The sequence below is a fragment of the Vigna unguiculata genome, chromosome 3 (genome assembly GCF_037176805.1).
Source record: "Vigna unguiculata cultivar grain cowpea cultivar isolate G323 ecotype 2 chromosome 3, ASM3717680v1, whole genome shotgun sequence".
In the NCBI taxonomy this organism is placed as follows: domain Eukaryota; kingdom Viridiplantae; phylum Streptophyta; class Magnoliopsida; order Fabales; family Fabaceae; genus Vigna; species Vigna unguiculata.
The window spans coordinates 66,369,604-66,385,497 of NC_140794.1; the positions used below are offsets into that span (position 1 = coordinate 66,369,604).

The 15,894-nt window shown below is 28.8% G+C and overlaps 1 protein-coding gene across 2 annotated transcripts; it reads left to right on the forward strand.

Moving 5' to 3' along the window:
- The first annotated feature begins 11,332 nt into the window (after window positions 1–11,332).
- IAA31 (indole-3-acetic acid inducible 31) lies at window positions 11,333–13,635 on the forward strand. 2 transcript variants are annotated; one of them, XM_028062268.2, is made up of 5 exons: window positions 11,333–11,737; window positions 11,918–12,166; window positions 12,326–12,534; window positions 12,623–12,719; window positions 12,838–13,635. In XM_028062268.2, exons 2-5 carry the CDS (start codon window positions 11,946–11,948, stop codon window positions 12,890–12,892), a joined length of 582 nt encoding a protein of 193 aa, XP_027918069.1. In that variant the 5' UTR covers window positions 11,333–11,737; window positions 11,918–11,945; the 3' UTR covers window positions 12,893–13,635. The 2 variants fall into 2 exon arrangements, with proteins under 2 accessions (XP_027918069.1, XP_085526964.1); XM_085670838.1 differs by lacking the exon at window positions 11,333–11,737 and having other exon boundaries at window positions 11,790–12,166.
- The last annotated feature ends 2,259 nt before the right edge of the window (window positions 13,636–15,894 follow it).

Here is a 15,894-nt window from a genome sequence, read left to right on the forward strand (position 1 = left end):
AATAGAAAAGCAAATTTGAGAGGTTTTCAAATTTGCCAATTTTCGTTTTTTATTTCATTCCACATTTGCCTTCTATTGTTCGCTGTGCTGGTTTTCGTCATATATGATGGGATGTGGGTTTTTTTTTCTCATTTATATAATAAATTGTTGCTTAACTATGTATTAACGAATGGATTAGTTTTTTTTTTAAAGAAATACTTATTTCAAGGATAAGGTTTTTTTATTCAATAAGTATTTTTTTCCTATTTCTTAAATAATTAAATATTTTAAAATAGTTGTTTAAAGTTCAGAGAAATTGATCCAATCTTCGGTTGGTTAGCACGCATGGTTGGACATATGAACTGGGCCTTGTGGGTTGCCCGTATTGGATTTGCTAGCAAGTCTTTTGGCAAGCCCAATGGCATAAGTGTATTTTTTTTACATATTTTTATCACCCTTATTTTAGAAATTACTTTTTTATATTTAAAATAATAATAATAATAATAATAATAATAATAATAAGGCTTAAATACCTTTTTGCTACTCATTTTTCGTAGTGTTTGTTGCGGATGATCATCATTTTGACAGAATATTTTAAATGGTCCTCATTTTGACCGAATGTTTAAAATGATCCTCATTTTCGCAATTCATGTTTTATTTGGTCATTTTCTGTAAGACCGTTTAAATCATTAACGGAGCATTGTACAAGTAGCACAGTTTGTATCAGGTGTTACGTGTACCGTACATATGGCTAGTTAACGTTAATTTTTCAATTTAGGAGAAATTTTGTAATTATGGAACAACTAATACTTGTCATTTCATCGATTGCAGTTGCAGTTAATATTTTGCATGAGACATCTGTATGCAAATTTTAGAAAAAGATTCTCTGACCAAAAATTAAAGATACTCATGTGGAAGGCTTTTAGGAGCACACACTCAGCAGTTTGGGAAATAGTGATGTTAATAATTAAAGATGAAGAAATTTCCTTAATTGCAAAATTTCCCCTAAATTGAAAAAACTAACATTATTTAGTAATATGTACAGTACACGTAACACACCCTACTACAAACCGTGTCACCTATACAATGCTATGATTTAAACGGCGTTACAGAAAATGACTAAATAAAACATGAATTGCGAAAATGAGGATCATTTTAAACATTCGGTAAAAATAAATACCATTTTAAATATTCTGTCAAAATGAGGACCATGCACAACAAACATTACAAAAATGAGGACCAAAAAAGTATTTAAGCCTAATAATAATTAATTAATTGGAGGGTGAAATATTGTCATTAGAAATTGCTTTAATATTATTCAAGCAATAACAATATAGTTTTCATTTCGATTTGGAGGGAAAGGCTTTGCATTCATTCAATTAGGTTTTCATACATTTTATTATTTTATCATATAAAATTATTCTATTAAAGAAATCATATAACGAAATAATTGAAATGTGAATCACACACGAGTCTCTAATACAAGGGGCATATCACTCCTGGAATTTTTCTCATTTTTTATCATGTTTGTGAAGAATCTGCGTTGCTTCTTTTGCTTAGTTACCAGAATTTAATTCTCTCTGTTACGTTGTTTAATATAACGAAAAAATTAATATCCAAAATCGTGTAAATGATAAAATCTGTTAATTTTTTTCATTGATTGAAAAGAAAAAACGTAGCTGCTTTTATTTTATTGTACTGTACGTGTACGAAAATATAGAAAAAGTGTACATCAAAATGGTACTGCTTTTTCTTTTGAAAGGGACATAGCAAAAGGAAAATGTCTATTCCTCCAATGATGAAAATGCAAATGGAATTCCTAATCAATGAGGTAAACCAGAAATGAGGATAAAAACAAAGATAATTAAATTATAGTAATAAACCACAACAGCTGTAAGGAGAATGAAATGCACAATTCTACAATTAATAACTAAGGAATTACTTTTAGATATGTACCTTTTAAATTATATAGTTTATAAAAATATCAGTTAGCTTGAACCATTGTGCAGCAATGAAATCTTCACATTAATCCCACCAATTTTCATAAAGTCATTATTTGTGAATTCCATAGATATAAGATCAAATTAGGTTTAAAGTTCATTTCGTAATACTTCTCACTCTGTACACTAAAATCAATTTTTTCAAATTCATATATATTAAGTTCGAGACAAGTTAACAAAATGGTTTCAATCAAATGTTTAATTTTTTCAAGAAACATAGCATAGAAGTGAGAAGAGCAAAAGAAAAGGTGGTATGTGTAAGTTTGTTTTAACGAAGATGAATTAGTTGTAATGGTAATGGGAAAGATTGAAGATAATAAGAAAAAGTGGGGGAAGTGAGAGAAAGATGGTTAAGCAAGGGAACTTTATTGGGTTTGATAAAGTGGGAAATTTGGTATGGAAAGAAAGGCCATGTTGGTGATTAAGGGGAAGAATGAGATTAGATGTTAAGTAGGTTGGCGTTTAGGGCCAACACAAAGGTGCAACAATTGGGGCTCAGTGCACGAGGCCCACCTGTTATTCCCACACTGTTTTGAAAGTAAAGAGATGAAATCTACATCATGCTTAAGCCACACACAAAGTGCTATGTGACAAAAAAAAATGATGAAAATAAACAATACTAAAGCAACATTGGGGAACAACGCTTCCTTTTACCCTTGTTTTTAACAAACCGAATCTTAAATCTCAATGTCTCTCTTTCGCTCCTTTCTTCAGGAATAATTTTGCTCTCTCTTTGTCTTCTCCCTCGTTTCCCCTTCTTGCTGTTTCATATGCAATTATGGTGGTGGCAGAACAAAAGTACTCCAAATTCATGCCATACAAATACGCAACAGGAAGCAGATACACACATTCTCATCATAGTGCCATCTTCCATAGGTCTAATGAAAAAGGAGCAAAAGGGGAAAGTGAAAACAATCAAAGAACAAAGTGTTTCTTATTCTCTCTAGCTCTACCTATGCCTACCTAACAAAACAAATGGCTTATTCAGAATTGCTCAAATCAAAGGTTATATATGTTTGTGTTTGTTAGGGTTACGAAGAAAAAATATTCACTCGTACAAGAATATAATATCAATGAGATTTGAGTTCAATCATATAAAATGTTATAATGTTTTAATTTTTTATTTTTAATTAATGTGAGACTTAGACTTCCACTTGAATTTTTAACGATGTTATTATATAATGAAAAATTGATGAGAGTGAAAAATGGTGATTGGAGGGAAAAGAGGTCGGCACATGGCTAGGCACATGGTTGCATATATTGAGAGAGTATTTGATTGCATGTTTGTTAAAGTTGGGTTCAAGTTCTGGCTTTTGAGATAAGAATTGGGAAATTGAGTTAAGAAAAAGTTGTGTAGAGATTCGAAGGTATCAAAACTTGCCCAAATGAGATTGAAGACTATTTGTTGCTTCCAAGCTTCAAATTTTGTGTCCCCCTTAACTTCTTCTGCACTTTCTTTTCCTCTTTCCCTAATCATCGCTGCCTCTTACTTTTCTTTTTCTTCTTAAATAATCACTATGGCTAACCACTTCCTCACGCCTACATACACCTAATAATATATTTATTACATTTTTCTTTCATTTCAGGATCACTTATTTATTTTTAAGATTAAATATATTTTTAGTCTCTCAAATTTAAATAATTTTTTTTTTTTTAATTTTTGATAAAATTTAGTTTTTTTACTTTAAAATTATATGGATTTAGTCATTTCAACTAAATCTGCGTAGATTTAGTTTTTTTAATCAAATATTGTCAAATTTATTTAATGTTTCAAACATATCTTATGATAGTATTAACATTTGAGTTCTTTATATTATTTGACATATTGTTGATTCAATATTAGTTAAAAAATTATAACAAACATATTTAAAATGTTAAATAAATTTAACAAAATTTTGTTAAAAAAGCTAAATGACTAATTTTAAGAAAAAAAAATATTTAACCGTTATTTTTGTTCTACGATTAATCTCATCTTATGCTATGTAATTTGTAAATACTCCGACAAATATAAATTATTTAAACTTTTACCTTTTCATCAACATTCGATACACACAAACCTTGAATTTTGGGTACATCAGCTTTACCTTTCAAACCTACGTGTTTAACTGTTTGAGGATACTTCGATTCGTGATTCTTGAGCCGACATAGTAATAATTATTACTGATCTATAACATTCTTCCTTTTCAATATAATTATTATTCTGCATTTTCCTCAACCATTTTAGTTTTATTATAATGTCAACAAAAATATTTAGTACTTATTTTTTTTCCATCCGAACATTTCTTTCACATTCAAAGATAAAAAATAGTATACAAGGAAAAAAACGAAAAATATAATAAAAATAAAGATCATTTACTAACAGAATAGAAAAATGAAAAAAAAATAGGTTATTATAATAATATTTCATTTATTTTTATTATTATTAGTGATATTTTATTTCATTTATCATTATATTATCATCACTTTATTTTATATTTGTTGTTTAGGGAAAAAATTCTTATAAAATAATTAAATATTTATTAAAAAATATTAAAATATTTGTACACTTTCTTATTTTATTCTTTGTAATAATTGAGAATTTGAATAAATAATGATTAATTTTTTTCTATAAGTATATCTAAGATATATCTTTATGAATACATATAAGGAGATATTAAAAGTTATTCTCTAATATAATTTATCTGTATCTTGCAATGCATCCATGATTACTAAATAATACCTTTTCTGGCCTGGTAATTTTAATCTTCATATCCGTTTGTGATGAGATAAGTAACTATATTCACATATTTTTAAAATATAAAGTTAATAAATTAATAAAAGGATAAAATTTTACTTCAAAATTTCACTCTTATTTGTGAGAATGTAATTGATTTTCTTTATCTTATACAACATAATACTTTATGTTATACATACTTTTGGAGGTGTTCATAAGATTCTATAATCTTTGTCATCATTAATCTCCCACATGATTAGTTTGTGGTCAACAATGAAATAATTTAGATCACTGTGTAACTATTTTGTTAGGATAATATTGAAAAAAAAAATTAACTATTTCATTGAAAAAGTAAATAACAATCAGCTTACAAAAGTCATAAAAAATTGTGAACCTCGTGTGTATTTTGATTCTGTCTTTTTGAATTAATCTCCAATCTTATGAGATATATAGCTAACATGAGAAAGTACACATGATTTAATTTTTTTACCTTTTTTATTTTACTTTATGATGAACTGAATAAACAAACCCTTGAATTTTGAGTACATCATTTCTACTTCTCAAACGTATTTGTTTAACTGTTTTCAATTGAGGATTTTTGAGCCGACATAATAACAATAATTGATCAATAACATTCTTCCTTTCAAAATAATAATTAGTTTGCTATGTTCCCATACTATTTTAATTTTATAATGTCAAAAATATATTATTACTTATTTTGTTCAGTTTCAATTTTTTCTTTTACAATTCAAACTTAGTTTGTCAAAAGGGGGGAAATAGTAAAAGAAAAAGAAAAAAAAAACGAAAATTACACTAAAAACAATGATTATTTAGTAAAAAAGTTAAAAAAATACGAAAAAGTATTTGCATTATTAAAATATATCTGATTTTTGTTATTATTTCATGATAAAAATTAAAATTTTAAAAAAATTAGACATCCTTTTTATAAGTACTATGGTTCATTTTGCATTAAATAATAATGCATCTTAACCAATAATTTTATAAATCTATACCGGTGTGAGTGAACTTCTTTTTTCTCTCACATGCATAATTAGACTCAACTTACATATAGGGATGACAATATAGACTTGGTCCAAGAGATCGGTAAAAATGCGAGACGTTCTAAGATATTGAGCTCGCTAAGTTCGATCTACATAACCTGCAACCTGCACGGGCTAGAGGCAGTGCCGGCTAGTCCATGGCCCGCATAAAAAAAAACTTACAATTGTGTATGTTAATTACTTTTCTTCTAAACTTCTGCATGTATGTTACCAATTTTTGTATAAATGGTAAAGACAAATGTTATGTATTTCTGAATAGGCTAAAAATTGAAGAATTCATCATGCATGTCAAAGTATGAATATAAATATAATGAAAATATTTGATTATCAATTTATCATTCAATTCTCCAAAGTCTTTATTTAATTTTGTGAATTTGTTAAAAATTTTCAATTTGTTGTACATTTAAAGTTTTATCATAAAAAAAAAAGAAGAAAATTGTCCCATGGGCCAAAACTTACAAAGAGTGGGCCAGATTTTTGAGCCCGCATTTTGCGAATCAAGTACGGAACGAACCTAAACAGGTTGGACTGGTTCACATTGTCATCCCTACTTACACTTTAATATAGTATACGAAACAAGCTAGTTCTCCTTTAACTGCATACAATTTATCCCTCGATAAATATTCTTTCAAAAATTGAAATCTTGACTTTAACTCTAGTAATAATTGTTAAATTGAGATTAGTACCAAGTGAAAAGATATAGATGATAATTAAGATGAATTTCTATTTAAAAACAAATATTATTATTTGATTAATTTAACTAATTCAATATTACATAATTTTTTTGACTAGAATAGTTGATTAAGATTTTATTTTTATTAAATTTAAATGAAATAAATAACGGTTAAGGTTTCTCTAAATAAATCTAACATCAGTATTTTGTGAATATGAGATATACTAATTAAGAGTTGCTTTGTCTTATAAATAGTTTACAGTTTGAAATATATCAATGATTATGGAACAGTACATTTTAGGAACACTAAAGATCTGGGTATGGTATAATAATATTGGTCCTATAATCTATCCATAATCTATACATATAAAAATTTTAATAATCATTTTTGGAGTAGGTAACTTATATACTCGTACTTATTACTCACTTTTTATTTACATCTAAAATAAATAAATAATAGTTAAAAGAGTATTACTTATTACCAATGAGATCTGAGCCTAACCACATAAGACACTGACACAACTCTCAACCCAAAACCTTAAGGTTGGTACTGCACTCGTCACCATCGACTCTGATACCACTTGTCAGGTTTTTAAAGAGGAGGTATCACTGGGGAGATACAACACCAATGAGATTTGAGCCTAACCACATAAGACACTGACACCCTCTCAACCCAAAACCTTAAGGCAATGGGTTTATGGGCCTTGATCCTTATATGGTGCTCTACTTTCTCAATTCTGGTCAATGTGGGACTTAGACTCACACTTGGATTCCTAACACCAAGCACCTATTTCCAACACTCAAATTACTCTTAAGTCCTTTTATCTGATGTTCTCCTTAGTTAGCTGTTGTTCGGTTCTTTCTCCTGTTTGATTCCTTTGTTGTTTCCCGCTCGGTTGATCGGATGATCGGGATACATGTCTAAAAGGCTCTGATGCTTAAGTCAGTTCAAGTCCGATCAGGATATGGTAATAAATGCGAGTGAAAAGTCCTCACCAACTTACCTTGGGTTCCTATTTATAGTTTTTGGTATGGACTTGTGATTAGGGTTTTTCTTAATCATGGTTCAATTGTTTTTTAAACTTGATTACTGACTTATATTATTTTAATTCACTTTTAACTTACTGATCCAGTTTTGGTGTGGTCGCCCGAACGGAGAACAGTGCGTCCTGACGGATGTCTCCATAAAGGTTGAAACAAAGTTCAATTGAAAATGAACGCGAGGATCGTTTGGTTGTGAGCTCTCTTAAAACACTCTGCAGAAATTATCACATCAACAATCCAAGAAAAGATCCACATATAATGAACAGTCTGTGACCGCTTGTCCTTGGTCTACTTTACGGATGATGAGACGATAGGCCATATACATATACAATAATGCAGTTGATGTTTCTATATATCTTGTATATAACAGGAGCAACCTATATAAGAAAATTGTAGACATCAATATATTTACAAAATTTACTATAATTAATTTATCTGTACGTTTGGCAGTACATATAGTACTTAACAGAGACTTTTATTTATTGTTCAGACAACCAAATTCAGCTCCTTTATCCATTGGTATATTAGTTGTAAAATATTTATTTATGGAACAGTATCGTTTATATAAAAAAATTATCATATATCTTATTTTAATAAAAATAGTTTTTTAAAACTTGAAATTTCACTCTTAAATAATCCAAAACAAGATAAAAGATACTCAAACATGGCATAAAAACCATTAAAGAATTTCTAATCAAACAATTTTGTAGTCATTCCATTTATTTATTTATAACCTTAAATCATGTGATATATAAATTTAAGTTCATCAGACTAAAAAATAGAGAATCATATTAGTTGGTTAACAAAACCAGTATAATTAGTTGGTAGTAGTTTTATTAAATCCATCTAATATAACAATTGTTTGAGAATGGAATCGTATTTTTTTTAATAAAAAATGGATCTCATTATTGATACCAAAACTAAAACCGTAAAACAACCCACAGAATTACAGTAACTCGATGATAGTTAAGTATGAATTGATTAGGTAAAACATCACTGTTGGTTAATTCTGTGAGTTTGGTAAAGGAAAAACAGTGGATGTAAATATTTTTTTATTGCTTACTTTTAAATATTAAAAAAAATATAAAAATATATTTAGTTTAAGTGCCTACGCTGGTCCCCTTGCATTGAATAAAGAATAGGTTAGTGGGATGAGTCATCATAAGATGGCCACGTGGCAAAAATTGTCGGATCAATTAAGGTTTGTTGATGGATACATAAATGGCTCCGTGGGGCTTGTTTGGTAGAACCGTATTTAGATTGCCACGTCCTTAAGGAGAGAGCCTCTAAAGAGGTCTAATAATAATAATAATTGCTATTATTTTTTATTTATTTCCGATTAAACTAAATTTATGATGCAATTGCGAGGGTAGATTAAGGGGTTGCATGGTCCATTTAGTTATATTTTTGTTAATATGTGTGTTGAAAAGGAAAAAAGGTGAAAGTGTGGAAGTGTATAGTTTTTTACCAATTGGAATAATGATAATTAAAGGCAGAAAACGAAGAAACATGTAACAGAGAGAATGAAGTGTGTCTAGTCTGCAAACTCCAAAGAGGAGACTCAGACTTTAAATCATGTTTCTTTGTCTCACCATTTCTTTTCTTTCTCTTTATTCCATCTTTCATCCTCATAGCCCCACTCCACACCTTCCCTCTATTAAATAATAAATTATTATTATATGGATTTTATCGTATAAAAAAATTGATTACCTTCACCTCATTTACACTACTATGTTATGGTTTTATATTATTTTTTAACATGATTTTGTTGGTTTGACCAAAGTTTTTTATAAAAACGAAGAAGCTTATGAAATTAATTTCTTTCTCTTCAATTTGAATTGCCTCCTTTGCAACCAACAACAATTTTTTTTTAAAACATTTTTCATTATTATTGTAATAAGAAGATAATTTAAGGCATGGAATCTGTTCAGTAAAATTTTAGCTGCGGAAGAAATTATTTTATTTCGAATTGAATACGAAATGAAACCAATGATCGATATCCAGCAAGCATTGACCAAGAAAATACACATGATAAATGAGATCAACATTAGCTTATATAATTCTTTGAATAACATTTTTAATTTATTATTGTAATAAAACGATAGTTCATGCAGTCAAATTTTACTTGCAGAAGAGCATAGCAAAGATTCTTTTGATGTAAGCGTATATTTTTGTTTCATGATTTTAATGTTGGAATTAATTATGAGTTTAAGTATCATTTAAGAAGAAAAATCTATTATTGTAAGACTCTTGGTTAAAAATAATGTTAATTTTACATTAATTGAGTTTATATTACGTTTATGTATTTTTTTTTTTGATGCATCATCTTTCAAAAAGACCTATCAATTATTCCTTATGAATCATCTCTTAAAAGGACCTATTAGACTTGTTGGTTTGTAGTGAATGTACATAATTTCATTTGAGAAGTAATGTAATAATATAAAAGAAAATTAGTCTCAAAAAGACCTATCAATTATTCCTAATGAATCTTCCCTTAAAAAGGACCTGTTAGAGTTGTTGGTTTGTAGTGAATACATAATTTCATTTGAGAAGCAATGTAATAATATAAAAGAAATTTACTCTCAATTAGAGTTGTTAATTTATAGTAAATGCATAATTTCACTTCATAAGTAATATAATAATATAAAAGGAGTTTATACTTTTAAGAGGAGATTGTTCACGTTAAGTTGAAAGTTGAGATTAGATTTAGATCAATTCATATAATCTCTCATTAATAGATCTATTCAGAAAAGCCATAATTTTGAAATCAAGTCTATAAAATCTTCTTAAATTTTGTGTCTTTTTGTACTTTTGATGCGAACAATTACAAATACACGTGTTTTCAATGAAGTGACCGAAATCATATTAAGATAAACACTCTTAAATTAACATTCATAAGTGATAAATATAATATTAAAAATTAAGGATAAAGATTAATTACATTCACCAAAATTACTTATTATTAGAATTATATTTTAGCCTTTTGTAATGAACTAAAACAGTAGATTGCAGGAGAGCAAAATTATAATTTAACCATATTTAAAAAAATAAATAAAAAAATTATTATTATTATTATTATTATTATTATTAGTGGTTGGCTTGGATTATGCTGTGAGTATGGCAGTGTAAGGATGAGTCCATATTTTCCAAATTGAGTTGTTGCACGAAGTCTAACAAAATGAAAGAGAAAAGAAGAGAAACAAGATTGAAAGGCAAAAAAACAAGTGGTAACTCGAATCTGATGCTGAAACTGAACAGCTCAACAACTCAGTGTAGACTAACCTGTGAACAAGAACGACAACTCTTGTACTGGTGTCCAACGTTTGAAATGCACCAGTGTTTAGCTACAATTAATGCGTTCCAGTTTGCTACATATGGCTGAACATCATAGTTACTCCAACTTCCCTATCTGGGGTTGCTGATGCTGTATATCAAGCTGTCAATTTAATTCTTTTCTACTTCTAACTTCCTATGCCCTTCTTCAATTCAATGCCCCTTCTACATTGTCTCCATCATTCTCTTCCAACACTTATGCACTGCCATCACTTTGCTTCAACTTTAGTTATATTTACCACATCCAATCCAAAACAGTTTCACCTCTTTCTATTCTCACAATTCACACCATAATTGTTAAGAGCCTATAAAGCCCTTCAAAGTGGACTGGTTTTTGAGATTTTCACCACATCAACGGCACAAATTCAAAAACTTTTCTCTCAATCCCTTTCATTTCTTCACATCATGTAAATCATAAAGCTCCCACTCACCAAACAAAACTATGTTCTGTAGTCCAATATTTTAGAGAATCATGAAAACCCACTAAATTCTCCAATGGATTATTATAATACACACACACACACACATTAGTATAATATTGGTGTTGAAAAGACAAGCAGAAATTAGTTTTGTATTGTTTCTTATTTTATTGATGATATGGTACATGGTGTGCATGACATGACCATAGAGGCAAAGCATTCACCTTTTTCTTTCCAGTTTAATAATAGTAAACCCGATGTCCTCCCATGATGATGTGAAGACATCTTCCATGGAAGGCAGAGTTGATTAAAATAAAATTATAAGCTTCCAAAACTATAATAAACAAGAAGAGGGGTGAAATATGATTAAGAGCTGATTAAAATAAACAAGTTTTGTTGGTTCCAACCAACCAAAACTTCAAAACAAGTAATTAATTAAAGACCGTGTAACTTAGGCCTTGTGGACATGTCGCCCACCCTCAGGGCAAATCAAAACCAAAGAGAGTCTGCTCAATGTCTGACTTGGCTTTGCTTTTGCTTATTTATTTGCTTATCACTCTCTCTCTCTCTCTCTTTCTCTCTCTCTTTCTTTCTTTTTGGTTTAAAGTAGCTTCTTCTGTTGTGTTATGTGTTGTGTGTGTGTATATATATATATATATATATAAGGAGCCTAAGGTGGCGGCTTTTCTTTTCAGTCTTGATCAGTTTCATTCATTGGAAGATATGGGGACATTAGAGGAAATCGATGCTCCTCATACCCAGTCATCATCATCTTCATCTTCTTCCATTGATAGCAACAACCATCCTTCTAGAACTCCACCACCCTCTTCGTCCCCTTCATCGAGTGTGTGCAGAAACAGAACTGATTTGAGCACTGACCTCAGACTTGGTCTCAGCATATCTCCTTCATCTCAATCTGAACCACCTTTCAATTCAACACCAAGGTAAACAGATACACTCTCCTATCTATTTCTCCACGCCAATGCTAACCTTGGATTCTTTTCCGTTCCTTGATCTTCTTGATCCTGTTGTTCGTGTTGGATATATATGGTGATGCATGTATGTATATGATTAATTGCATTAACATGTTAATCTGTTATCAGGGAGGAGAGTTTCAACTGGCCACCAATTAAGTCCATATTGAGGAGCACCCTTGTGGGGAAACAAAGCCATCTCAGCCAGAAACCCTCTTTATTTGTGAAAGTCTACATGGAAGGAATCCCCATCGGAAGAAAATTAAATCTGATGGCACATTATAGCTATGACGGACTAGTGAAAACTCTAGGCCATATGTTTAGGACCACCATTCTGTGTGAGCATTTTCAAACCCTCATGAAATCAGTTCCTTCTGCACCTTCTTTTGGACCATCATATTTAGAGATCAATTTTTGTTTTTTCAGGTCCAAACTCTCAGCCACTCGGTTCTGGGAATTTTCACGTGCTAACTTATGAGGATCAAGAAGGGGACTGGATGATGGTTGGAGATGTGCCGTGGGAGTAAGTGATATGCATATTTTCTCTCAAAAATTGAACTCTTGAATCTTACTATTAGCTCCATTTTCCAGTGTATTTTGTTTGACCCTTTTTTTTCTTTTGCATCTGATAATTAATGCAGGATGTTCTTGAACAGTGTGAAGAGGTTGAAGATCACGAGAGCTGACAGATGCTAGCTAGTTTATTTAGTAATGTATACAACACAGCACAACACAACAGAAGCTCCTCCTGAATTTTCGTTGTTGATAAATTTTTGTTGTAGATCTAGTTAAATTAATTATAGGTGGGTGAAAGGCGTTGAAACATTTCACCAAAAAGAATGGATCCCGTGATTGCCATATCTAATAGCTTTATACACCAAAAAATATAGATGTATAGCTCTTCTTACCTAATAGTCAATTCAGTGCATAGAAAGGTAGAGTTTGATAATAGAGTCGTCTGATTTTGGGTTGGACCTATCTCTTGCTTCTCCCTTTTATCTTCTTACCTATAATGCAGCTTGAAGAATTTGAGGGTTGGGTAGGTCAATTGTTTTTGTGGTGTATTGCAGCTTCGTTGTGTGAAATTTACCTTGAAGTTGAAATACGAAATACTGAAAAGCGTGTGTTGCTTAAAATGTGTCAAAGCTAATAGTGGAAGCATAAAAAGCAGGTATGATTTTCCTAGTTTCCCTACATGGACCTTTTTTCTGGTGTCTCTGCTTTGATGTGTTTGGCTTTGTTGGGTACAACGTAATGATGCCTATGGTGTCCACACCCCTCGTGTCAAGAACAGTGGTTTTGCTTTCATTGTCATGATTTGAGGAAGATTCTAACCATGAATTAAACAATGCCAGAGAAGTGTACTCATTTTGATTGTTCATCAAACATTCACCTACTGACAATGATATTTCATCTGGACAATCATTGATACCTCTTCATTCTCATCTTTCATCTCCATCACAATGCCCAAACACACAAACTTTTACAATCCATTTAGGAACTCAATTGCTTTCATCAACTTTGAATACCATAAACATATGATCAATTATAATTTCAGTACAAAAGTATTCATTATAACACTTAATTCATATACATGAAGGTTTTTTTTGCTCTCCATTTCAATAAAAATAATCATAAGAAAATGAAGTTTGTATAAATTCGAATTAGTTTATGTATAAATTAGAAATTAAATTAAAAAAACAAAGTCTTTATACATTTTCTTATTGATAAGTTGTTGTAGTTTTTTAAGAATTTCAAAGATTCTCATTGTTCTTGTAACATGGAATTTTTAAGGAATTTACTTCACAATTTATTTTATTTTACTTCTAGCTCTGTACTTTGTAACAGTCTCTTAAAATGTTTTCACTCACATAAAAAAAAATATTTAATTTTTTTAACTTTTAGTACAATTTTAAAGGAGTTAGCAGTGTGGCAGATATGGGTTTGATTTTTCCATCCCATTATTGCATAAGAATTTATCTCATCCTCATATCACTCATATCAATAGGTATAATTTTTTTTTCTCAACCTTATCAGAGAATAGCCCATACCCGTTCGTTTATTATTCTAAATATTATTTTTATAAAAGATAAAAAATTTACAATAAAAGAAATATGATATTATGAGGTATTTAATGTCAAAATTATTCACATTTTTTCTTTTTCGGAAATCAAATATAAAAAAATTATAATTATATAATATCAAATAAAAATATTAAATAATCGGATAAATATAAAAATAATTATATAAAAGATTAAAAAATATCAGGTGTATCTTATAAATAAATTACAAAACTAACAAAAAAAATTAATATAAATTTTTAGTTTAAAATAAATTAAAATAATTTTAGCAATTTAATACCAAGATAAATATGAGATTGAAAATGGAAACAAGATAAATACCTTTAAAAAAATGAGTATTATTTATATCCATACGGTGATTCAAAAATTTAATATAAAAAATTTCGAAATATATTTATTTATCATGGATTAATTATATATTTCAATTTTCTTATATCTACCTTTATTTGTCATTGTATATTCTCTCCACATATATATAATTTCCTCTTCATATTAATTAAATTAAATATATAACTAGAAAAATGTTATCTTCAAATTTAAAATGACAAATAAAAAAGAACATTTAAAAAAACAAAAATAGTGAATAATATTCAAGGATTTTTTTGAAAATCGATTTTAATAAAATTTATTATCACTATAAAAATGAGTAGAAATGTATCTGCATTTTTAAAATTTAAACTATACGGTTTCTAAACAAATATTTTTCATAATTATTTTAAGTAGAAAAGGTTAGATGATTATATTTTGAAAGATTATTTATGTAGTTGTGTATTTTTATCAAAAAAAATATTTGTACTTATTAAAAAATAAAATTATTCAACACAACACAAAAAAGGTGGTTAAAAATATAACAAATTTATCAAACAATAAAATAGTTAAATAAAAAAACACTAAACGTATCTGTAAGAGGTGTATTATAATGGTGTAGGCTAATTACTTGCAATTTGTATATAAGTATTTTTTTATTTATTATGCTTGAATTTTCTTTTACAAAAGATATTTTAATTATTAGATTGAATGTAATAAAATTTAATACTGTCATTCATCCGTTGAAACACTAAATTAATGATAAAATAATTTGACCATGACTATGTCTATATTAAAAAAAATAGTCAAAAACATATTATATATGTTTTACATAATCTGATAAATTTAAAACTTTTATCATAATGAAATACTAATATATAAAATAAAATAACAAATACAATTTAAAATGTGATTTCATATTATTTTGTTTTCTAACAAATGCAATATTAAATCTTTCGTATGAACGATTTCACTAAACTTTTGGTTAGAGTCAGGGATGATAACGGGACGAGACAGGGACGAGTTTTGTTATTTCATATTCATCTTTGTAGAAAAAATTCATTTTCATCATCATCTTCAAATCTAATGGTTATCGGATAACGGGTATAATCTCGTACCTATACCTGTACCCGTTTTTTTACTATTTCAATATTAATCTTAATTAATTTTTATAATATAATAAAAAATTAAGGTAAGCGAAATATAATATTATCAAATATTCAATATTAGGAGGATGAATATTTTTTCGATATCAAATACTTTGAAATAAATTATAATTTATATTTTAGATTGGAATACCAAATAAAATCT

What these genes read in the sequence shown, in the direction of transcription:
- IAA31 (XM_028062268.2), top strand. Translation starts at nt 11,946, where the DNA reads ATGGGGACATTAGAGGAAATCGATGCTCCTCATACCCAGTCATCATCA. An exon ending in CCTTTCAATTCAACACCAAG is followed by an intron (nt 12,167 to 12,325) that starts GTAAACAGATAC and finishes ATCTGTTATCAG; the next exon opens with GGAGGAGAGTTTCAACTGGC. An exon ending in GTTGGAGATGTGCCGTGGGA is followed by an intron (nt 12,720 to 12,837) that starts GTAAGTGATATG and finishes TAATTAATGCAG; the next exon opens with GATGTTCTTGAACAGTGTGA.